Here is a 26367-nt window from a genome sequence, read left to right on the forward strand (position 1 = left end):
AACCAGGGGCGGGGCTAGGGGGTGGCTACTTGGGCTCAAGCCCTGAATGTTTTCTGAAAAGCCCCAAATCTATTTTCAAAAAATAAATCAAAAGGACGCTGAAAACCAGATCCATGCCTTTATCTCAAGCCGACTCGACTACTGTAATGCACTCCTTACCGGCCTCCCGAAAAAATACGATGATAACTATTTTATTGCAATGCACTATTGCATTATTTTATTCTATTTTACTAACTATTTTATTGCACTGCACTATTTTACTTTGTATCAGTGATAATCAAACCGTAAACAAAGACGCATATTAACACTTTCAGCGCCAGATGGCGCTGTTTACTGTTACTGTTGAAAGGCCAGCGCCTTTTAACATGGGGATACGTGGCTGTGTTTGCAGGCCTAAAGCTATATTATATATTATAGCTATGGATCTAATAATATAGTCGATTGTCATTGAGTTTCTTCGGGTCAAGATGCAAAAAACAGATCATTTTTCCATCCATACATTTCCGTTTTATACCGTCGTGAATATGAGTGTAGTTTCAGTGTGGTCTGGTGTCATTTCCAAAATGACAGACACCAAGCCACATCGTTTCAAATGGAGTGCAATAGCGGCCGCAAGGTGTTAGGCGGCGGTATTGGACTTTTGAGATCTCAGACCCATCCCCCGTGATAACACAGGCTGCCGGCATGTCTTTATCAATGGAAATATCGAATAAAAAAAACAACGATGAAAACCCAACTATACTCTGGTTTTCGGGGGTCCTGGCGCTCAACGTTCGGCGAGTTAACCCTAGATCTTAGATCCTAATATGAAAAACGATGTGATTTAATGTTCTATGTCTTACCTTGACTTTGTCTATTTTACTGATATCTATTTTATGCTTTATGTCTGCACTTTATGCATTGCTCTTGATCTGCCAATGTTGTGCTCATTTTATGCCTGTCTTTTTGTACTGCTGTGAAGCACTTTGAGCTGCAATTCTTGTATGAAAGGTGCTATACAAACACAGTGTATTATTATTATTATTATTATTATTATTATTATTATTATTATTATTATTATTATTATTATTATTATTATTATTATTATTATTATTATTATTATTATTATTATTATTATTATTATTATTATTATTATTATTATTAATTATTATAGTTTGCTTCATTAATTAAAGGGTGTGAATTTAAGTGTTCTCTAGTGCCTTTTGTCCGCTTTAAGGTGGTGGTATAAGTTAAAGGTTGTGGCACAATCTTGGCACAATCATACTCCCTTATTCAATAACAATGCACTCTTAATTGGAAAACGACCTATAAGATTCCCTATATGGGAAGAGCAAGGCATACACTCATTAGGGGATGTTTTTAACAAACAGGGTTTTTGTAGTGATAAAGAAATACGCAAAAAATTTAATCTCACCAAGTCCACATGGCTTTTTCACAAACAGTTAGAGCTATGTTTGAAGTCTCACAGTGTTCCATTAGACAGACCAATTGAACACCACAGATACCACAAATTCTTCTACGCAAGAGAGACATCGAGAGGTTTTGTTTCAGAATTTTATCATCAATTACTAACGTCCTCGTATGAAACCCTCCAACTTGACTCTGTCTGGAGGAGGGATATACCAGACCTGGAAAATGACTTTGATTGGCAAGGAGCCTGGGCAAATGTCCGACTTACATCAAGGAACCCGGATCATCAACAAATCAATCTTAACTATATTCACAGGACATACTTGACTCCTATAAGACTGTGCCGAATGGGGCTTAAACAAGATTCCAAATGCACCCAATGTGCAAATGGGGACGAAGGGACATTTATGCACATGTATTGGGACTGCTCACCAGTTAAGGCATTCTGGAAAGATGTGACCCAACAAATATCAAAACTCGTATCTTGGAATATACCTGTACACCCCTCGGTATTATTATTGAATGATGTTTTTGAGTTTGCAGTGAATCCACAGCTAAAGAGATTGGTTTTATCGGGTATCACAGTAGCCAAAAAGCTGATCGCATCACGCTGGTTTCAACCGGAAAAAATGTGCCGTAAAGTTTGGTTTCTTACATATCTCGATGTAATTTACCATGAAATATCTACAGCAAGAATTCTGGGTCTCAATGAATCCAAAATGTCAATGTGGTTAGAAGTGGTGGAGAGAATAAAAGCTAGCTTATAATGGTAGTGTCTGGTTAGGTGCGAGGGATAGTGGAGGTACTTCTCAAGGTGGGGTCCGGGAGGGGGGGGTTCGAGCTGAGCATATGTGTGTAGGTTTTTTTAGATAACAGGTATTAGGGGTATATCTTATATAAGACAACTAACTAAAATGTGATCTCATTGGATGTGCCCTGACAATTAATGCTTGTATATCTTATCGTGTGTTGTCATGTTTGTTTATATGTTTGTTTAAAAAATAATAAAAAAATAAAATACAAAGTTAAAGGTTGTGGTGTTGAAGTAAAAAAAAATCCTTGCCCGCTATCGCGGGCACCTATCTGGGCTAAGCCCCGGATCTCCTACAATCCTAAATCCGCCCCTGCCCACAACCCATTCTCAAATACAAACTTCCAAAGTTGTGTTTATGCCAAATTTAAAAAAAAGTCCACAAACATCTTCCATGACAGCTTGCAGTTTGTTTATCTTAACACCGAACCGTAACGGCTGAGTGACTCAACAATATGCTAATGAGAAGATGCAGCGAATAAAACATTTCAAAAGTCAATTTGTCATTCAGACTGCGGAGCAGATGGTCACGTCTGAAGTTAATAGAGCAGATGAAGTGGCACCCCATCTTTATTGAGACAACGTTTATACTAGGATTGACCATCTGCCCTCTGGGGAACACTCCCGGCCTTTACAGAGTTTCACGCAAACAAGCTTGTAAAAGAAAATGAATCCTTGTCGTCGCGGTCACTGCACTGCCAATACCTTGTTATAAAACGTCATATTCAAACAACAATGCTAATCCAAGTGGAAAATCAGAGGTACTGGTATATTGTTCAGACAATAAACCCTGCTCTGACTGTAAGCCAGCAATCCACACCCAGGCCTTTAAACAAGCTCTATTCACTGGAGCTAATACACTGTAAAAAATGCCAAATCCACTGCCAGGGCCAAAGTCTAAAAACGGTCCAATGGGTTTACAAGTTGAAAAACGGTCTCAGCGAATTAAACCATAGAGTGGAACAGGTGCTATTACAGCCAGCCGGTCTCTGCACCACATTCTAAACTCAGAGTAGGAACAACTGGCATTTGACACGGGACGTGTTCAAATTAAGAGGGAATCTAGAGAGATATTTTGCCAGCTCTCCCGTTTCTGATAAGGTGCCTTGCGTACAGTCAGCATTTCTTGGCAGAAGAGGAAGGGCCAGGCTCCGATACCATGGCACGGCCCGAAATGTCAGCACCGCCACTGTTTTCAATTAAGTCATGTTACAGAGAGGAGAGATGAAGGGAGGGGTGTGTGCGGGGGGGGAGAGAAGGAACATCAAGGAGGAAAATGTTTTGGAACAGCTGGATGCAGCACACCCCGTCTCTTTTTGAGAGACAGAGAGGAGAGAGAGATAGATAGAGAGAGAGACAGAGTGAGAGAAAGACAGAGAGAAAAAACAGAGAGAGAGACAGATAGAGAGAAAGACACAGAGTGAGGAGAGCGAGAGAAAGACAGAGAGAGAGACAGAGAGAGAAATACAGAGGGAGACAGAGAGAGAGAGAGAGAGAGAGAGAGAGAGAGAGAGAGAGAGAGAGAGAGAAAGACAGAGAGAGGAGAGAAAGACAGAGAGAGGGGAGAGAGAAAGACAGAGAGAGAGAAAGACAGAGAGAGAGAGAAAAACAGAGAGGAGCGAGAGAGACAGAGAGAGAAAGAGGAGAGAGAGAGAAAGACAGAGAGAGAAAGAGGAGAGAGAGAGAAAGACAGAGAGAGAAAGAGGAGAGAGAGAGAAAGACAGAGAGAGAGGGGGGGGTACTCTATGCTGAAGAGCCATGCTGCGGGGGCCCCTTTTGATGTCTCACTCAGACAAATGCTGACGGTTCCTAACGGTTGGCTCTGGATTGCACCCCCCTCACCTGGAGTAAAAGACTCCTCTTAGCGCATCCACTAAGGACCGACCGAAGGGAGACGCCTGCTCTGCCGTACTGGAGGCTGTACTGGAGGCTGTACTGGAGGCTGTACTGGAGGCCGTAGTGGAGGCCGTAGTGGAGGCTGTACTGGAGGCTGTACTGGAGGCTGTACTGGAGGCCGTAGTGGAGGCTGTACTGGAGGCCGTAGTGGAGGCTGTACTGGAGGCCGTAGTGGAGGCTGTACTGGAGGCCGTAGTGGAGGCTGTACTGGAGGCCGTAGTGGAGGCTGTACTGGAGGCCGTACTGGAGGCCGTGGTGGAGGCTGTACTGGAGGCCATAGTGGAGGCTGTACTGGAGGCCGTACTGGAGGCCGTGGTGGAGGCTGTACTGGAGGCCGTACTGGAGGCCGTGGTGGAGGCTGTACTGGAGGCCATAGTGGAGGCTGTACTGGAGGCCGTACTGGAGGCCGTACTGGAGGCTGTACTGGAGGCCATAGTGGAGGCTGTACTGGAGGCGCCCGCACACTGGAGTGGCACTACAGGGGACTACAGGCCCGCAGGCGATGTGTATCATATGAAACAAGGCAGGGATTGTGCTGTAGTGGCCGAGGCCAAATCTTTATTAATTTCATAGTTTTGGAGGAAGGACCTTATGATATAAGTGGTTGCCATATCGCATCCAAGTTACTCCTTCCCAATTGAATTTGAACTTCAAACGGAGCCAAATACTCCATAACGTCTCTGAAACAGCACAACTACATGCCGTATCCAAACAAGATATGCTTGAAGGAAATCGTGAGATGACCAAGGCCTTATTCTCCTCAGTTATCTAAACACCGTCATGAATTTGTGAGCAGCTAAAGAGTATTTGTCTAACGCCGCTGTGCTTCCATGCTGTGTGTAAATGTTTGGGTAGAATCTCCTGTCTGGCTATGGGGAGATTCCAGCCGTAAAAATAAGCGTGGGACGAGTTAGCTCCTCCAGTGGTTTGTCCCGTAAGCCATGGTCAACGGTGGTCAACCAAGCCCACGTCCTATGGTCTCAGGCACGGCAAGGCTCGTCATTACCGACATGATCATTTTCGTGTTATTCGATTTTTTATTGAAAAACACATTAAAAAGATCATGGTGTGATCATTTTACGTCTTCTGAAGTCTATAGAATACTATCTGTAAGTTGGAACATCTCCGTAGCACCGCAATACTTCATATTATGCCATAGAATTCACATGAGGTGGCACGTGGTGTAGTGGTAAACACTGTCGCCTCACAGCAAGAAGGTCCTGGGTTCGATTCCCGCTTGGGAACCAGGTTGCCAGGCTGCCAGGTACTCAGGTGGGGGATCTCCCGAGCCTTTCTGTGTGGAGTTTGCATGTTCTCCCCATGCTCGCAAGGGTTTCCCCTCCTGAAAAAGAGATAAACCCAATGGAAAAACATGCAGAACAGATCGCTAACGCTGTCGCGTCCCTGGCAAAGACGGACAGGAGCACTTGGTTTGGCCCCCGGGTGTGGCCCCACGCCGCAACCCGTGTCTGCTCCCGGCTGCCCTTGGAGGAAAAGACACGAGATGGGTATAAATGGAATAAAGACTTCTTCAAAGTCCAGTTTAATCTTATATTATCTACACATTTCGCCTTTAACAAATATCGCACCACCTATGGTGATATGGATATTGCACTAGGCCACATTGCGATTTCAATAATATTTTCGATTAATTATTCAGCCCTACACCAACAGCTTCCTACTGTAGCCTGGTTACCGTAGGTTTCAAATAACACAACAAGTGAAGAACACACTACAAGGGGGTATTCCAACTGTATGACATCACTTTCTAAATGTAACCCTCCACTCCCACCACAGCACGTGGGAACAGCATCCGGTGGCGGACGAGGGGATATGACCTCTGCCTCCGACCTGCTGGTGAATCACCCATTTTTCACTGATTAGCTAGCTCTCCTCCTCCCACCCACACTTTCCCTCAACTGCTCAGGTTTCCAGGAAGAGTCTCTCGCTTTCAGTTCAGCGGAGAGCAAATGGAACACCGGCCCCCCTGACCTCAGCTTCCAGATGGACCCTACTTGAGGTTAATTCATGTGGAGAACAAATATATGTGTATCTCCGCTGCCATGTAAGGCCTCGAGAGGCACCGATGCCACTTCTTCACTGCCGATACCGATTCCGAGTACTGAACCTTCAGTATCGGCCGATACCGATAATAATAATAATAATAATAATAATAATAATAATAATAATAATAATAATAATAATAATAATAATAATAATAATAATAATAATAATAATAATAATAATAATAATAATAATAATAATAATAATAATATTAATACTAATAATAATAATAATAATAATAATAATAATAATAATAATAATAATAATAATAATAATAATAATAATAATAATAATAATAATAATAATATAATATATATAATATATAATATGGGCTGACTTCTACCAAAGTCAGCCCATGCTACCCCACTTCTTAGGGACCTGCACTGGCTCCCCGCACAAATTTGCTTCAAGGCCCTCTACCTGGCATATCGAGCAGCAAAGGGAACGGCTCCCGCCTACCTCCAGTCAATGGTCTCTAACTACACACCTTCAAGACCCCTCCGCTCTACATCCTCTGGCCGCCTCAGACCCACAGCTCTGGGCGGGTCATAAAAGAGAAGCCGCCTATTCTGCACCACCCAAGTTTCAGCACTGTTTGATGAACATTGTTACTCAGCTGAAAGAGTTGTACCCTTCCTGTTGACCAATTTACAGAACGTTTTATTGTTTTATTGTGGATCCCCATTAGTCTACACCAAAGTGAGACTACTCTTCCTGGGGTCCAAAAACGTGTAAGTCGCTTTGGACAAAAGCGTCAGCTAAATGACTAAATGTAAATGGTAGCACCTTTCATACAACAATTGCAGCCCAAAGTGCTTCACAGCAGTAAGAAATACAAAATTGGCAGATCAAGAGCAATGCATGAAGTGCAGACATGACATTTGGCATATAATACGCATAAAATTAGGATAGAATAGACAGCAGCAAAATAGACAAAGTCAAAATAAGGCATAGGACATTAAATCACATAATTTTTCAAACATCAAAACATCAAACATCTTAATATGCCTCAACCAAGTAATGATACATTGCATTTACTGAACAGCTTAGACATAGACCATTAGGCCATGGAACAAAGATTATTGAGATATATGATCTAGATTTCGCCATTAGAGAGATCTACAGTAACATATTAAAAATGCAGAAAATCAAAGTAGCTTTTTCTTGGTATCGGATTATAGTATGGGGGGGGGATTCTCAGATACCAATAGCCTGGTATCGGACTGAGTCTGTACCTAATACAAACCAATGACTTGAAACCAGTGTTGTAGTCGAGTCACTAAATCTCGAGTCCGAGTCGAGTCTCGAGTCCCCAGTGTTCAAGTCCGAGTCCAAGTCTGAGTCACCAAAGAAGAGCACGAGTGGAGTCCAAGTCAAGTCCCCATTACCCTAGTCCGAGTCCAAGGTTGAGTCACCTCCACTCTGGCAGTCAAAGAGCTGACACACAAATAAAAAAAGGTCTACATTAAACATAAATGACACTGCGGTCACCATTTCAAAGGGAGCTTATTTACTTTGTGACACAATAGCCAAACAAATGCACTAGCCATCAATATCTTATGCTAAATGATTAGGGCCTATTACAAAAAGAAAATAACTGTATTCATCAATTAACAAGTCCGAGTCCTCGTCTGCACCTTCCGAGTCCGAATGCACTGCAGTCAATGCTCGAGTCCAAGTCCAAGTCCGAGTCATCAGTGCTCAAGTCCAAACTGTCGAGTCACGAGTCCTGAAAATCAGTCCATGACTCGGACTCGAGTCTGAGTCCTCGACTCGAGTACTACAACACTGCTTGACACGCACCGTAAGCAGACTGGAAGTCAATGCAGGGGGGTGTTCAATAACAGCGCCTTATAAGACCAAACCAAACCAGGCAGAACTCTGTGGAAGCTGTGTTTCCATGCAGTCATGTACCCAGCCGTTTAATACCGAGGCCCGGCCTGGTGTCTCGTTGTCTCATGGCGTCGTGCCACAGAGAGGGTTCTCTGATCCACAGTAGCAGCAAGGAAGAGGTCAGAGGAGAATCCCGGCCCTGAGGGTGGAACGCTGAGGACGCATTTGGCCCGACAGGAAGTGACTGTCTGTCATGTGTTATTGCAGAGGGAGAGAGGAGGGGAGGGGTGTCCTTTGTGAGGAGAACTACAGATCAGAGTTCGAGTTTGCGTTTCCTCTTCTGTCGTCTCATCTCGGTGACCCTGACAGAGCGGTCGCTGCGGGAACCAGAGATACTAGTCCCTGGGCGTCTGCGATAGCGGCGTTGATGAAATGTTTAAAAGCAATTACAGCAGATTGATGGGCTAAGTGATTCATAATAACGTTTGCCATTTGATTCGGATGATGGGCAAGAAAACTATGTGCAGGGCTGACAGCTCTGCAGACAGGCTTCGATTTGAGCTCAGTTCAAGGGAATCGGTCTCCTTTTTTGTAAAAAAAAAAAAGAAAACAACAACTAAAACAACAACAGCGAAGAGGTAACGTGGTTGTCCGGTAATCGGAAGGTTCTCGGTTCGATTCCCGCTCCTCGCGGCAGTGTATCGAAGTGTCCTTGAGCAAGATACTTAACCCCTAACTGCTCCTGATGAGAGGTCGGCACCTTGCATGGTCGCCTCTGCCGTCGGTGAGTGAATGTGTGAGTCAATGGGTGAATGTGAGGCACAAGTTGTAAAGCGCTTTGAATAAAAGCACTATATAAATGCACTCCATTTACCATTTACAACAAAAAACTAAAACAAAGCTGTGTTAATCAGGGTTGTCTGACGCCCCCATCACTCCAAAACCAAAATTTATTCTGACCCCAGTCGGTCAACTGAGTCCGGACTCTCTGTGAATAGGCCATTTGTTTTGGTCTGCATTGCCAGACGTTCAGGAAGCGGGGGTCTGAATTAAATAGCCTCTCACTTACCCTCCACCGGGCTCACAGGTGTGTTTGTCGTGCATGGCCCACTCAGCCCAGAGTCTTAACACCGCTTCTCTATGCGTGTGTGTGTGCGCGCATGTGTGTGTGTGCAGTGCCATCTGGGAGAAATGCGAGGCCCTGTGCGAGATTTAAACGCGAGGCCCCCCCTAAAGGCTAAAAAATTTAAAATATATAATAAAAAAATTATTTTATTATTAATTAATAATTTTTTGTGCATACAGTCAACATATTCTTAAATAATAGCGCTGCCAGAGGCTGGGCATACAGTCAACGTATTCTTAAATAATAGCGCTGCCCGAGGCTGGGCATATGATACAGTCAACGTATTCTTAAATAATAGCACTGCCCGAGGCTTAGTGGCAATGCACCTGTACAGTCGTACACTTGGCAGTAACAGGGAAAATGCATAAAACACCCCTGGAACCTAATAAACAAGCTTAAAGCAAGGTTAATTCTTCAAGCACGACATGCAGATTTGCAGTTTTGCCTTATTTGAATCGAACTCTATAAGCTTAGTACACACGTCACAAACTGCACGAGCACAGTGTGAAATTTTCCCAGAGAGCAACTTGTAAAGCTGGAGTGATCATGTTGAGCAGTAATGTCCAGGCAGCAGAACAGTGCATAGCATTATTGCACATTCAATATTGATACCGGAGCAGACCCTGTTGCATGATGCAACACACCGAGTGAGAGAGAGAGAGAGACAGAGAGAGACAGAGAGAGACAGAGAGAGACAGAGAGAGACAGAGAGAGCGCGAGAGAGAGAGAGAGCGCGAGAGAGCAAGAGAGAGCAAGAGAGAGAGAGCGAGAGAGAGAGAGCAAGAGAGAGAGCGTGAGAGAGATCCACGGCGGGAACAGAATAGATTGCATTAAAAACTCACCCTAACGCAGAATCAGGTCCAAGAGGAAGGAGACGACCGTGGAGATGACAAAGTTCACTAGGCCCATGATATTGTCCCCCCCGTTGGGATGAACTTGGGAGTCTGTTCCTAGTTTATCTGCCATACGTTAGAACTCGATAACGTAGCTAAAGCTAACTAGCTAGCTATGTTAGCTAACGCTACATAGCTGTCCCTGCCTTTAGCTAAGCTACTAGCCGACATGGCTAGCCTGACTGAACGTTCTAACACGCAACAACTTTCATCTTCAGTCCATCTGCCGAACGTCCTCTTCGTCTTGGCATAACCTAATCACTATACTTGGTATTGATAAGCTTACGGCACGCGGCGTTATTTCTTCTGCTCCGATGCTGCACATTTGGTTTTCAAAAGTAGGATGCTCTTGGCCAAGACATCCACTCACTCCCGTGGATAGTGCCGAATAGACCCCGTACCTGTACCCCCTCCCCTCGTGGATAATACCGGTCTTCTTCACATCTCTCTACCGACTACCAGACAGACGCCAACCAGCTCCCCCTAGTGTTAGTCCTCCCACGATGCTTTGCACATGAAACCAATAGTATATCTGCAGAGCCGGAGAGCCCGGAAAACTATTCTACAAACGTGTCTAATGTGAAATATATAAGCATGTAAGCAAAACTAGATTTTAGGTCTGTGATGGAAAGTGATTGTTAACATTCTATTTATTTTTATTTTTATTAAATAATAAAAAATTAAAATAAAAAAAATCTTCTCTTGAGGCCCCCCTTCTCGCGAGGCCCTGTGCGACCGCACTGCTCGCACACCCCTAGCGGGGGCCCTGTGTGTGTATGTCTGTGCATGTGTGTGTGTGTGCGACGACAGCGTGTGTTTACAAAGATGTGAAGGTTGTGTAACTTTGAGACGGGTCAATATGTAATGAACTTTTACGAGTGCTGGAAACCGATGACTAATGGCCCACGAAATCTATTAAGGGTTTGTGTGTGAATCTTCTAAGATATCTGACATTTGACAACAAATAGTATTCGTTTAACATGTTGACATATGAACATAGGGTGGTTAACCCTAACCCTAACTTTGTCACAACTTTTGGGCGTGGTTTATGAACAAGTGTAAAGTAGTACTGTAGGGTGAAACGGACAACAGACATCGACGTAGGGTAGTTTAATGCATTCTTTACAAAATGTGAGGAATGCGTACGACAGGAGACGGCTGTGTGTGTCCAAGTACTACGGCATGTGTGCGAGAGGGCCAGCGGATGACTCATGTTTGGATGAGCCCCCTCAGAGGTCAATGCTGTCTCTTTTAAGCCTTTCACTACCACACTACCAAACGGGTTAACCCTTTCACAGTGACACTACAGAATGTTAACCCTTTCACTGTGACACTACAGACGGTTAACCGTCTGTAGCGTGGTAGTGAAAGGGTTAACCTTATGTAGTGTGGTAGTGAAAGGGTTAACTTCAAGTTTAGTTTTATTTGTCACGTATAAAGTACATGCACATTACAGTGAAATGCGTGGTTCTGTATGAGCCCCTGAGAATGCTTCATACAGTAAAAAGGTAATAGAGGAATAAAGTCACTATACAAAATGCAATATACAATAATACAAACTAGACAATTCCGCGAGGGAAATTGTGAAAGTGTGGGTGATGCCTGTGCACCGCCGGCCGACGGGAGAGGGTCTGTATTGTCTCTATGACAAACGGTTCAAAAGATACAAAAGAGGTGGTTGCTAGGGTGTTTCTAGGTGGTTGCTAGGGTGTTATAGCTGGTTGCTAGTGTGTTTCTAGGTGGTTGCTAGGGTGTTTCTAGGTGGTTGCTAGAGTGTTATAGGTGGTTGCTAGGGTGTTTCTAGCTGGTTGCTAGGGTGTTATAGGTGGTTGCTAGGGTGTTATAGCTGGTTGCTAGGGTGTTTCTAAGTGGTTGCTAGGGTGTTTTAGGTGGTTGCTAGGTTGTTATAGGTTGTTGCTAGGGTGTTATAGGTGGTTGCTAGGGTGTTTCTAGGTGGTTGCTAGGGTGTTTTAGGTGGTTGCTAGGTTGTTATAGGTTGTTGCTAGGGTGTTATAGGTGGTTGCTAGGGTGTTTCTAGGTGGCTGCTAGGGTGTTATAGGTGGTTGCTAGGTTGTTATAGGTGGTTGCTAGGGTGTTATAGCTGGTTGCTAGGGTGTTTCTAGGTGGTTGCTAGGGTGTTATATGTGGTTGCTAGGGTGTTTCTAGGCGGTTGCTAGGGTGTTATAGGTGGTTGCTAGGGTGTTTCTAGGTGGTTGCTAGGGTGTTATAGGTGGTTGCTAGGGTGTTATAGCTGGTTGCTAGGGTGTTTCTAGGTGGTTGCTAGGGTGTTATAAGTGGTTGCTAGGGTGTTTCTAGGCGGTTGCTAGGGTGTTATAGGTGGTTGCTAGGGTGTTATAGCTGGTTGCTAGGGTGTTTCTAGGTGGTTGCTAGGGTGTTATAGGTGGTTGCTAGGGTGTCGAATGTAAGTGGTATAGTTAAAGGGTTAACCCATTGTATAGAGGTCATGGCTAACATCCACCAAGGAATGTAGAAGTCAGTACTGAGTTGATTGACACCTTCCTTAAGTGTCATGCACATGCACATGCAGGTGTCAATCAACTCAGTACACCTGCAAGCCTTAATTGATTAAAATCATGTGGTCAACATAGATCAATGAAAGAGGATATCCCTACTGAGTACAATGGCACAACCCGCAAGTCTCTACGACAAACGGTTCAAAAGATACACAAAAGGGGAGGAGCCGAACCACGGGGGTGTGGTCAACATAGACCAATGAAAGAGGATATCCCTACTGAGTACAATGGCACAACCCGCAAGTCTCTACGACAAACGGTTCAAAATATACAAAACGGGGGTGTGGCCTAATGGGGTGTGGCCTAAGGATCGGGGGAGTGGTCAACATAGACCAATGAAAGAGGATATCCCTACTGAGTACAGTGACACAACCCGCAAGTCTCTACGACAAACGGTTCAAAAGATACACAAAGGGGGTGTGGCATAAGGCGGTGGGGCCTAATGATCGGGGGAGTGGTCAACATAGACCGATGAAAGAGGATATCCCTACTGAGTACAATGCCACAACCCGCAAGTCTCTACAACGCGTTATTTTTTGATCCACGCTATATTAATAATTTCAACTGTACATGATCCTACTGTAAACGTTATGACTGATCATGCGCGGATGAACGGAGGGGTCGTTTATAATTTCGTGATCGTCGTTAAATGCTTTATGTAGTATGGGTGATATATTGATCAGAGCAGTTTGCATGGATAATAATAAACAAACAGGCTGAAAGTAACGTCAGCGTCCTCTTACCGTTCGACGATGAGACTGGATGAAAAAGATCCCACTTATTTGACGGCGATCGCCTAAATCCATTTCCGGTTTGTATAATCATAATACACGGCCAAATCGTATCGATTATTGCGTTATGGCAGCGATCGCTACACACGGACGTGTGTCTACAGTCCTGCAACAATATGCGAGTGGCCGGACGCATTTCGGAGACACACCGAGATCGACTCGGCCATTTCCGGTTTGGCAACTCGAAGCGTTGCAGAGTTGTGCCGGCTCACACTGCATCAGACCAGGCTCTGTGAGGGAAATATGAATAATATGGCGAAAAAATTAAATATGATCTCAATAACGTTGTACGCCGTGGATTGGCAGAATTAGCATGAACTTGAAACACGTCGTACAACGTGAATGGCGCAGGATGTGTTAAGGTTAGAGTTTGGAATCAGGGCTGGTGTTCTATCGCCCTGCTCTAAAACAAACTCTAACCTTAACCAACTTCGAAAGAGTGCCTAAGCTTAACCGGTGAAAGAAACAGGCGTCACACGATTGGGTGCACATGTCACATGACCAGAAACATCAGTGGCCAATCAGAGAGCGTCTCCGCAAACTGCGGCTACGAAAAAAAATAACGCCTCTACGACAAACGGTTCAAAAGATACAAAAAGGGGGCATCAAGGGTTAACTGAGAGAGATCATTGCTAGGTCAGCAGTACTGAGTTGATTGACAGCTCCCTCTGAGTCATGCCACCTGCTACCCTTAATTGATTCAAATCCAAACTGACGCAATGACTATGCACTATGGACCCAATGTATTTCAATGAGGGCTGAGGGGTCCTTCACTCTCACGATGATTAAAGCAAAACGATAAGAGATGAAGCTTAGTGGTCGTAATATGAGCACTTGGAGGGTTATGTGAAGGGTTTTGTGCGATATTGTGTAATTCCGTCGACAATTGTGGCCTGGGTGGCGATCGGAAAACAAGGGAAGGAACAGTAAAAAATCTGATTTTAGCTAGAGTGGAGAACCCATTTGTGTCTATGTGGAGCATGACTTTCAAAGAAATGGTCATAAGTTGAGATAGAAATGTCCAATTCCATTTATTTTTCTTTTGTGAGCGAGGGCACAGTTGTGTCATCGTTTTGACGTGTTGTTTTTATATCACTGTCGCAATTTACAAAAGGTGAAGGTAAAACAAAAAAATTCTGACCGGCCCACGAAAGATTACATGATAATATTTTTTTTTTAAACCGTTGGGTACCCATCCCTACTGAATTAATTTCAAGGCAACTAGGCAGCAACAATCTCAAACACATGAAAACCCTGAAAGAAGTCAAACCATCAGCTGATCACCGGCACAGGTACTCATCCATGTTAGGAGCACTGCATGATGAATTTTCAAGGCGTTTTCAAGATTTCAAAAAGGTTGAGGATGAAATGCAGCTGTTTTCCTCTCCCTTTACCTGCAGTGTTGATAGTGCACCCACTGATGTTCAGCTTGAACTCATTGACCTGCAGTCTGATTCACTACTGAAAGAGCACTTTAAGTCAGCATCACTGCTAGAGTTCTACTCTGCTCCCAAAGAGGAGAACTTTCCAAACATGAGGAGACATGCTCAGAAGATGTTGGTTCTCTTTGGATCCACCTATATGTGAACAGACATTCTCAGTCATGACGTTTACCAAGCCCAGGTACAGATCCTCTCTCACTGATGAACATCTGGCAGCTGTGCTTCGCATCTCCACCTCAGACATGCAACCTGACTTTGATGGACTTGTTAAAGCTCAACAGAGACTGGATTTATCACACTGAATGAATGAAAAAATAGCTGAAGAACACTAAAATGTGGAAATATAACAAGTGAAATGGGACACTTTTTCTTTTTTTGCACAGTTCTGAAAACATTAAATGTTTAATATAGGCATGTAAAGTAAAAAAGGCTACTGGGACACTTTTCTCTACACAGTTCAGTGACATGTCTTGTTTATTTTGGCTATAAGATGATGTGATGTCTTTAGAAAGCTAAGAAAATCCTTGTTTCAATAGTATATGAAACTCAAAATAATAACTTTATTTGTATAGCACTTTTTCATACATGCCCTTTGTTATTAATGTTTCACAATTTGTTTATCATTTTGGAAATAAATTCTATTTGAATAAATGATATTTTTGAAAGTTAACCTCACCTTTTAATTGCCAAATAATAACATACACTCTTACCAGGGGTCAAAACAATGCCATTTACTGCTTTTTATATAGAAATACAATTTATATTATGCATAATTGAGTTTGGAATTTTGGCCCGGCCCTCCAACATATTTTCAGTTGCTCATTCGGCCCCCCGGGAAAAAAATTGCCCAACCCTGTTCTACACTATAGTTAATTACATTCTGCCATTCATTCCCTATGGACCGAAATGTCCAGTTTAAAGTTGATTTGTAGCCAAATGGTGTGGTGAAACTTTCCAAAAGGTAATAGCAACTCGAGTTGGACCAAGCCGGTCGTTTTGATACCTGACACGTGTATGTGGTGCAAAAGCTCTGGGAGGAGTTAGCGGACAAAGATCGGCGGAATAAATAATAATAAATAGTATAGAATATATTACAATAGTGTGGGTGGTTGGTCACCCACACTAAAAATAGTATAGTAATAGTAAGCCCTCTCCAGGACATGTGTTCGGCCGTGTGCGGTGCTATTCCCAATGCTTCCTGCGCCTCTTCCCCGTGTCTATCTAGCGGCTCTAGTCGTCACTCTGGTCATTCCGGAAACCACGCAAGGCTTCAAATGCCTTCAGCGTGCGGCGTCTTTGCATGCTCCCACCGGTGGCCGGTCAGGCGAAACAATAGCGTCTCTCTGCACTCAGACGTTTTTTTTTCTCTTTTCTTTTTGGAGATGCGATGCACTTTGCTCTCTGCATTATGCTCACAGTGTGTTGGCCTACTTTGTCAGCGCTGTATCCGGAGGGCGCTGCCTTGGTTTGAATTTCACACATCAGGTCATGAGGATGTCTTGTGAGAGATGCATGTTGGTCCTAACTAGAAAATGCCTTCCTGCTCCGCCGCCGGCGATATTAATACGGACTGTATTGATCTATTTGTGGCGTGAAATAAATCTCGGGCTTAAGAGGTTAAATGAGTTTTATTCTACAGTAGCAGCTTCAGACTTTATACCTGATGACACGTCACAAGTTTAGAGTTTTGGGAAAGAGTTGCTTGTTTTCACTAATACTTTTGTACCGTCTTAGACCAGAACATGTATGAATCGTGTACACAGTCACACAACGCATTGGAGATGATAACTAAAGCTATTCAGGTGCTCTGAACTCTTGCTTCACGTGTCAAAACAGAGTGTGATGACAGCTTTGTTTTAGCTTTGAACTTTTACTTTAAGCTCTAAGGTAGCGAGCGGGTGGACACGGTGACACCAAACAGATGGCGAGCTGCACCTTGAACCTATTTAAACCTTTCAGTCTTTACTGTAGGCCATTCAGCCATGACATCCCTATTAAAACTGTTTATATTCTTTACATCATCCATGCCATTACAGTGCACAGCATGTACACATGTGCAGGAACTCCCTTTTTTGCAGACAACCAGGTCACTGCCTGCTGATAAACATCTGAATTTAAACATAGTTCAGGCCCCGGCTGGATCCAAACCCACTCGAATCTCCAAAAGTCCCAAATATGAACCGTGCCAAAGTGCAACGGCTCCCTAAGGTACAGTATGAGTCACGGTCTGACTAAAGGCCAAAGTTTCCAAAAAATGCTATTAACGCTATTTTTTCAAATAGATTGTGTGTACCGAAAACACGCTTGAATCCCAAGCGAATAGGTATGAAAATATTGACATTAAATAGTATTCTGTCTGGGTTATCTTCCCAGGAAGCGCACATCGCCTACACAGACCCCGCTATGACGTATTAACCATGCAGGTATAAACCCAGCATTCCTTGGCAATGACCGTCGACTAACTAAGGAATGTCCACCACATCTGTTGACTCAGACCGTGGGTCCGAAGCTGAAACAATAGTTGAACCAGCATTATCAATGGTTAACAATGACCACGCATCCGACTTGTTGTCTTTGGAAGAACTATTGAGCGTTGTGAGCACAATCCTTCAGATAATATCCCTGATAAAACAATTCTTCTGGTCGTGTAGCTTGACGATGTCAATGATGTCGATGTTCTCCTGACGGGTAAGTCATAAACTTTATGACTCAACCCGCGATGGGAACATCTCTTGTTATTTTTGTCTTCTGGACCAGGTAGTGAGGAATTCCTGGATGTACCTGTACACACCGCTGAACAAACACCGGCTTATTTCATAAATAACTGTGAAAAGGGAGAATAAACATGGTGAATGGGGAGTTCCAAGGCGGGTTTGCGTCAGGAACGAAAGGAGAGTGGAAATCGTGAATACATTTTAGACAATACACCCCCCGAAACAATATGACAAAAGGATATGAGCGTTTATATCACATGGGAACATCTGTGATGTGACGCAGACTGCACATTACATTACACCTTGGATCCTAACACACAGACACACACAGTTTGTTTAAAAGATAAGATAAGATAAGATAAGATAAGATAAGATAAGATAAGATAAGATAAGATAAGATATTCCTTTATTGATCCCCTTCGGGAAAGGTCATAGCAGCATGGGGGAGGGGGTAATGGTAATAGAAGACATAAATATAGGCAATAAAACTATAGAAAATATCTAAATAAGCAGTATAAACAATATAATGGGAAATATAGGGACATTACATAGTCGTACATGCATTTTGTAACTCACCCTAACCTTAACCCTAACCTTATTCTTAACCTAACCCTAATTCTAACTTTAACCATCACACTACAACAGCTTATCAAACAAAATCAGGATGTCAAAAATTTCCTCATTTGGTCTTGAAATTGTCCAGATAAAAAAAAAAAATTATTTGCACACATTTTGTAAACTCTAAACATTGAGAAAGGGTGTTAATTTGGTGCATGAAGGGTTATAGCTCACTGACCCTATGTTACTCTGGGCTGGTTACATAACTGTGTCGATCTGTGTCAACCCCACCCTGTCCCCCACCCTTCAACATAGCTCTCTCAATCACCACCGATAAGCCCCCCAGGGATATCTCCACACAGGTCCACAGACACTGTTAAAGAGGGTTTAAAGCGTGATTTGGCTAATTCAACTGATTGGATTGTGCACAGAGGATTTAACCATAGTTCACACACTCACAGCAGGTCACACAGAATATTTCGTCTCACTTCAGAACAGGATTTTGAGTGAAAGTGGACACGAAATGTGGAAAAGCAACCGAATGTCTTCCATAATGTTGGCCTGTATTTATCCAATTTATCCAACATATACCCTACAGCAGTCTCCCGCTTCACATCCGTCATACAAACCAATAGATTTAATCAATGCTGCCACCTTGCTGTCTAATAATAGAACATTATATAACAGGTTATAACCTAAATAAAATAAATAAATAAAATACCATCCTGTATTAAATAGAGATATTGAGATGGAGAGGGAGAGAGAGAGAGACAGAGAGAGAGAGAGAGAGAGAGAGAGAGAGAGAGAGAGAGAGAGAGAGAGAGAGAGAGAGAGAGAGAGAGAGAGAGAGAATGAATGAATGAACGGTACTCTGCATTTGTGTTAACATGATGTATTGTAGACGGTTGTAGTAGTGTACATTACATCAGGTCCATATGGTGTTCCACTCAGTGAGCAATTTCCAGTGGTTTAGTCTCAGAACATTCCTGTGTTTGACTATACTGATAATAGCCTTTTTTTTATGACAGAAAAAAAAAGTTCCAATATGTCATCTGTCTAATAACGGCATCATCGATCGCGCGCCACTGATTGGCCGTCGTGTCAGTGTTTTTGCAGGGGGGGCGGGACCTCGCGCGCTATATCTAACTGTTGTGTCGCGAGCTCAGCACAGAGGCAGAGTGACAGGCAGTTGGACATAATACTCAGAGAGACAGAGAGAGAGAGAGAGAGAGAGACCAATTCGGATTTACTCTTTAGAACTAGAGTTTATTTTCTTCTTTAAAGTTTTAAGTGACGATAATAAGGGAACACTAAACTCAACAACAACTGAAATGCAGTCGATATATCAGCAGCTGCTCAGCGTGCTGTTTGTTTTCTGCAGCCTCCTCCAGATCAACCAGCTGACCGAGGGCTGCTCTTGCGCCCTGTCGCACCCGCAAGATGCCTACTGCAACTCCGATATAGGTAAGTCGCGTTTTGACATAATAATAATAATAAATAACATGTCCATGTTACATTCCATTTACATCTGATCAATTTATGATGAATTGAAAATGGGGGACCCTGATGTAAACAAGACGAAAGTCTTTCTCTGGTCTGCATCCCCTTAACATTATTGTGTGTATTGAGCTGCACTGTATTTGTACCCATTCTGCAATCTGTTAATACCATTTTCAATCAATCATCAATCAAGTGTCGATACGTGGGAAACGTTTGCTCTCTTTTCTTCAAGTTCATGAAACGACACTGTTACTTGAGATTGATTGAGAGAACCGTTACAACGAAGAGAGACACACACTGTCGCAACTTTTATTATAGGGGCGACTGTCTGTGCGTGTGACCAGGCCGCGACGGGAATATTTAGGAGGCTATTTTTGCTGAGGTAATTTAGTTCACAAATATTTATCCCGTTATAAACTGGCCAACAGATTCTAAGTAGGTCTATATCAGATGCAAATAATATTTCTAAACCCCCAGCTACACATGCGATCACAGTAGTGGGCAAAAGCAAGTCAATGTTGCTTTTGCGTATGGGGTAAGAGAGCTACAGTAATGGTATCCATAGAAACTGGTCTCTGCTCTGATCATACTGTTTTGAGAGCAAAATGACCTCTTATTACTGAGCAATAAACTGAGAGAGAGAGAGAGAGAGAGAGAGAGAGAGAGAGAGAGAGAGAGAGAGAGAGAGAGAGAGAGAGAGAGAGAGAGAGAGAGAGAGAGAGAGAGGGGGGGGGAGGGAGGATGGGCAAACCACCACTGTTGCTTCAGTATTGTGCATGTGTGGAGGTTATGGCTTAATCAGGCAGCAGGTCAGGTTGACAGCATCTGTTTCAGTAGCCAATCTGGTTCCCATGGTTCTCAAGGAGGCATCAGACGTCAAGCGCCTCTGTTGTAAACTGCAGCTGGATAAAGCCACCTGCAATTATTTGCTCAATAAAAGTATTTGTCTTCGTGGCAAAGGCTTCGTTTGGCAGGTCAATTTGGTTAATTACCCTATGGACCTTTCTGCTCCACTGGCACATATTTCATACTGGGGACCGATGGTGTTAATTCATACCATTCAGTAATTAGATACAGGGTTGAGGGGGATATTCTAGAGCTTGGTTGTTTATCTAGGGCACTGGTATTTCTCTGTGTTGATGCCAGGCTTTCTCCAGGTAGAGCTGAGATGCCGACCCAGTTGAAGCAGGCAGGGGTATCTCTGGCTTTACAGTAGCTTGTTTTACCACCAGGGTAAGCTTTAATCGACACCCCAGAATAATATGAACTCAAGCTCCATCTTATCAAGGAATGCCATGTCCGCCCTGTCCGCTGTTATTGGATAACACTCCATAAGATCCATACCTGATCCTCGCTTGGAGCAAGGGATTACCTGACCTGTCCAGGTGTTAGGGGGGGGGGGGGGGGGGGGCAAAACAGGGAGATCCTCAAGTAAGACATGGGGAAAAAGGAGCAAGAGAGGGGGAGAGAGAGAGACCAACTGGGATATTTTTGAGAGAAGCTTGGGCAGTGCTCTGACAAGTAGTAGGTTTCACTTCGTGTGTAAACAGAACTGCCGGTGGGGTAGTGATGTGCATGTATTTGACTGAACTCATCCATAGCGACACACACACACACACACACACACACACACACACACACACACACACACATGGTCACGCACACACTCACACACATGGTCATGCACATAGCTTTGTCGGAGGCAGCCATCAAGTGTCCATTAGGGCGTTAGAGTGGTCCATTGCCCCATGGCAAGATGTGGGAGGGGTTTACTATGTCAACCTAACTAAGATGTCACAGAGGGCACATGCTGTTTATTTCTGCTACCGTGCCAGAGTTCAGCGTGGGTAGCCTTAAAGGGCAATGCCACTAAAATTAAATATTCTAATATGTTGTTTCCGTGGCCTAAGACGGTTCAATCAACACAGTGAACATGAGCTGCTCTCTCTCTCTCCCCCAAAGCCAGAAACCTGTAAGAATCCAACTTGTGATGTCATCGGGTATAAAGTCTGGAGCTGCTCCATTGCCAATGAATGGGAGACTTGATTTAGTTGGACCCACAGAATGTTTGTTTTCTTTTTTTTTTTATATACAAATTATCTTTATTCTATAGTAGTGGTCTCAGTTCTGAAACATTCCTCTGGGCGCTCTCAGTGTCATCTATAAAAAAATAAAACTTGGAACCACATTGTCTATGGAGCAGCTTCAGTTTGAGTTTTCTATTACTCTAGTTTTAGGATTTAGGCAAGAGTTGGCTCATTTTCACTAATATCTTTGTACCATCTTAGACCAGAGGAATAACATGTATGAATATGAAATCAGGGGGTAGTTCCCCTTTAGGTTAGAAGAGGGCTGGAGGACCCATGCTCCTCATGGGAACGACTTACTATGGCTTGTTTGTTTTGTCACTGAACACTCATTCATTTGAGGTACCCCGTTTTTTTCGGGGGTGTTTTCAAGCCAAGTGACCCGGTTGGAGCAAAAAAACTTTGGTACCGCGCGCGGTCATGTGACGCCTTTCACGGTTCTCGGGTTAGTTCATGGTGTTGGCACAGGGACCGGACCTCGCCAGGAGAGAATCTAGCACTGACTTCAATGGGGGCCAGTGATCACTTGTTTGCCTCACAGAAAGAAAATCCCATTTCCAAGGTCCTTGGTTTAGCCCGAAGTGTGCTTAGAATGCTTGTAAACCCAATTCATGCTTCACCCCCTTTGCTCCTACTGCGGGAAACATTGGCTTGGTGGAACACAACCGCCAATGGTGCCAACAGCCGGGGTCACTCTCGGTACGGCAAGATATAGATCTATTCATCAAGGACAAATAAATTAAGTATTGAATGCTCAGTCATAAGATTAGATTAGATACAAATGTATTGTCATTATCCAGCACAAGTACAAGTTTGGCATCCAACCAGAGTGCAAATGTAACAGTAAAGAATTCGGTACTTTTAAAGGTACTTACCGAAACACGTCGGTACTACGTATCGATTCACGTGAGATACCAAGTTTTTTTTTTTTTTACATGTCAACATTCACACGCACAATATACGCTTACCTAGGATTTTACTTGATTCAACAACAAAGCAGTCGGGGCAATGGCAAGCCGAAAACGGTCGAACGTGTAGTTATTTGAAGTTTGGATTTGTTTTCACGACTGAGGTAGGTAGATTCAATTTTTAGAGACTAAAGTACCGAAAAAAGGTACCGTTGGGTACCGGTATCGATTCACAGGTACCGGTACCGTATCGGTTCAAATGTGAAAGGTACCCATCCATACTACTGAGTGTAGTGCTAATCAGATGTATACAGAGTTGTAGTATAATACAGTGATACAGGTGTAAAGACAGTATGGTAGTAGTAATACTGGCCAGCAGCGTAACTAGTAAGAGTATGTATAGATATAGATATTGCATCGTAGTATAGATAGTATAGATATAACGATCATAGGAGGGCCTTGTGTTCCATTTGATGCAGGTGTTCAAACATTAGAGGATGTGATTTTATCAGTGGCTTCTACTAGTCTCTTCTTTTTAAGACAAGACGGCACACGTCGAATTCCTTGTTCGCAAGCTGTGCAATTTGGCGCAGACATTTATGTGCTGTTTTTGGAAAGCGAGGGCATAACCATTATCCCGCGGTAAAAGTGCGATGATTGATCATGTAATTGGCACGGCCTCGACATGTTTCGAGGAAGCGAGTACCGCAATCTCGTCAAAACAGGACACGTCGTCAACGTTTAGGATGAAAAGCAGATCCCAAAAAACCATCCCGTAATAATAACACATGCATTGCATCACTGAAGGGGGTATTTTAAACGTCAGCCTTTGATAAGCAACACAGTTATGAAATCCCACCACGGGACACAGACTCCATCCATCCATTCAGGAATAAGAAGATCCATCTTCAAACTGTGCTTCTATTGAATAGCTGTATTAGAACGGCAGGTGTTTCCCTCTCCTTGTTTAACAATTGAACTGAAAGTGTGTTTCATCAGTGGACTCCTGTCTGTAGATCAGTAGTTGTTATCTCGCAGCCGACTGGATGAACAAACAGAGCTGGTGTGTGAGCAGGCTGATAATAAATTATTATTAATAATGCAAATGGGAGCATCTCCTATGCCGCTGCGCTCAGCGGGGAGAGAAAGGCTGTGATTTCAACTGTCAAACTTCAAAGACGTCACACGGCACATCCTGACTCATCGTCCCCCCGTAAGAGACCTGCTGGAGTCCGGCTGTCAACGCTGCCTCCATTGTTCGTCCCGCTCCCCGTGCCACTCCCCATGCCACTCCCCGTGCCGCTCCCCGTCCTACTCTGTGATCACATGGCAGCCTCACAGCCACACGTTCGTTTCCCAAAACGTTCTCCTTGAACCAGGGCCCGGTTGAAAGTAGTTACTCTCATCTAGAACGTGAAAGTTCCTCGATAAAGTGTTTTTGTATTACCTACCTACACACACACACACACACACACACACACACACACACACACACACACACACACACACACACACACACACACACACACACACACACGCACGCACGCACGCACGCACGCACACGCACGCGCACGCGCGCGCGCGCACACACAACATCTGGATACTTGGAATCACACAAGGATGTCAGCTGTTCATACTGTGTAATGTACAGTATTATGTCAGTGAATTTGGTTTTGGTTCTGGATGAGACTCGCCTTGTTCTGCTTTAGACTCAATGACCAGTCATACAGGGGGTGGACTTTGTTTAGCCTTTGTGGCACTATTTGAACTTTAAGCAAGTCATTAAAACAACATTGTTAACTGAACAATAAAAAATCAACTCTGGAGAACATCTCGACAGTCAGAATGATAAACAAACCATAAATCTGCCTGTTTTGTTTTTCGACCGGCTAAACCCTGTGGCTCAACGAAGCCCTCGCTGAACCCCACGCCAGACATATTTCGTCAATTTGCCCGCTGCATACCTGAGGGACCGGCCGTCAATTTGGTTGTTTGTGTTGCGGAGACCTACTTGGCAGCAACCTGGTGGCACTCGAAAACAGCCTCCGCTACACGTGGAAGGAGAAGGAGAAGTGGTTGTTTTTTTCCACAAAGCTCTCCGAGTGCAGGATTAGAGTTCCGACCCTAAACTTTGGCCCTGATGTTTAATATCCCTCTACAACAGCCCTCGTTCCCAAGGGCTCGGGGGTGACAGGAGCAGACCTTTACGTGGCTCGTACCACGACCCAGGTCAGTCGCTGAGGATTAACGTGGTTTGTGTTTATGCTTGGGTCGCGTGGATTTGCATATCGGAGCTTGAGAAAAAACGGATCCCAGTTCAGCCGCGGGTATTTTGTTGTGCATAAGAGGAGCTTTGTTAAGACAATCGCAACGGGCGCTGAACATCGCAAGGCCTGGTGCATGTATGTTGCCTGGAGGAAGTATATCTTTGTAAGTTGCCTGAAGGAAGTATATCTTTGTAAGTTGCCTGAAGGAAGTATATCTTTGTAAGTTGCCTGAAGGAAGTATATCTGGTACCAACAACGCCCTCCTTGCCGTTGGGGAGTTTCAGTAGGGATAGCGCTCCTTCTGTCGAGTACAGTATGCTTCCCCATCTGCTCCTCGACCAGTGACAGATCCTCCTGAGAGAAAGGAGGGGTCTTATTAAGGGCAGCATTATGTAATCCGGGATCAGCTCAACCCGATCCTCCCCAAAAGTGTGGTAAAATAGGTCAAGCTGTCAAAAGGTGTTGGATTCCCTGCTAGTCTGAAACGTGGGCCGACATCCTATCAGGTCCTCATGCTTCCTGTTCCTGCCCGACCACACGGACGCTAACCCAAACACCCGCTGCGCATATTATCCGTGCAAAGCTTCCGAGAGCAGGAGTGCTATCTGAGGTCAGTGGCCAGGAAACACTTGTCTTCGTGACCGTATTCAGTCTCACAAGGCCGAAGCTGACTCTAGATCAGTGCTCGGGCGGGGCTTTGAGAGGTTTTGTGCGAGTATGAGCCCAAAATCCCCCTAATACACAAGGCTGTCCTGTTCAGACTGGGAATGCAGCCTCAAAGTCTGGCCAACCAGTAAGAGAACATTAGGTTTTTCTATTCGGGTCAAGTGTTGTTAGTTACCCCGCTGCTGGGCTGCCTGGTGCTAAACTCGACAGGCGGGGTGCAGTTTGAGTTTCTTTTTGAGTGGCAGGTCCAGTGAGTCATACTGAGAATTCCTCCACCTCCACCTCCTACCCGCCTTCAAACTTGGACCATGTTTTGCATATTAAAACCTCACTGTCACCCTCCCCTCTCTCCCTCTCTCCCTCTCTCTTTACACACACACAGAAGGGGGTGGCTTTCTTCTTGTCATGCTCGCGGTTCCCTCTCTCGATATATACGTGGGCTGAAATAAAGCGAACGCTTGAATAAATGACGTTCTCACCTTAAAATTAGCATATGAATTCAGAGTCGTGTAATTCCCTGCTTTAGGGAGGAGGATACTGAGCTCAATGAATTAACTTTTTTCTCTCTCTCTCTCATAACCCAGTTACCTCTCTTTATCACAAAAGGCCTCCTACTCTTAATCTTGAATGTATGTCACATCCTCTGCAAAAGGATGAATATGTATGCAACGGATAGCACTCGCCTATAATTGCTACTCATGCTTTTCAGAGGGAGAGACAGAGAGAGAGAGAGAGAGAGAGAGAGAGAGAGAGAGAGAGAGAGAGAGAGAGAGAGAGAGAGAGAGAGAGAGAGAGAGAGAGAGAATACACTGGACTAGCTGTGAGATACTCTTGATTGCTGCACAGTCAAAGTAACCGGTGTTGGTT

General features: G+C 44.0%; 2 protein-coding genes across 2 annotated transcripts in view; one reads left to right on the top strand and one right to left on the bottom strand.

The window, feature by feature from the left end:
* syn3 (synapsin III) overlaps positions 1 to 26367 on the bottom strand; it is a gene marked incomplete at its 3' end in the record, with an annotated part of 160974 nt that overhangs the window by 53762 nt on the left and 80845 nt on the right. The window lies entirely within an intron of this gene.
* The window catches only part of LOC311241893 (metalloproteinase inhibitor 3), an 18619-nt gene continuing 11506 nt past the window's right edge, over positions 19255 to 26367 (top strand). Inside the window, exon 1 of the mRNA XM_084330836.1 lies at positions 19255 to 19536. Coding sequence (XP_084186962.1) covers positions 19404 to 19536 — 133 coding nt within the window. The 5' untranslated portion in view covers positions 19255 to 19403. The remainder of the gene's footprint in view (positions 19537 to 26367) is intronic.

Source organism: Notolepis coatsorum, assembly GCF_963971535.1.
Source record: "Notolepis coatsorum genome assembly, chromosome: 15".
Classification (NCBI taxonomy): domain Eukaryota; kingdom Metazoa; phylum Chordata; class Actinopteri; order Aulopiformes; family Paralepididae; genus Notolepis; species Notolepis coatsorum.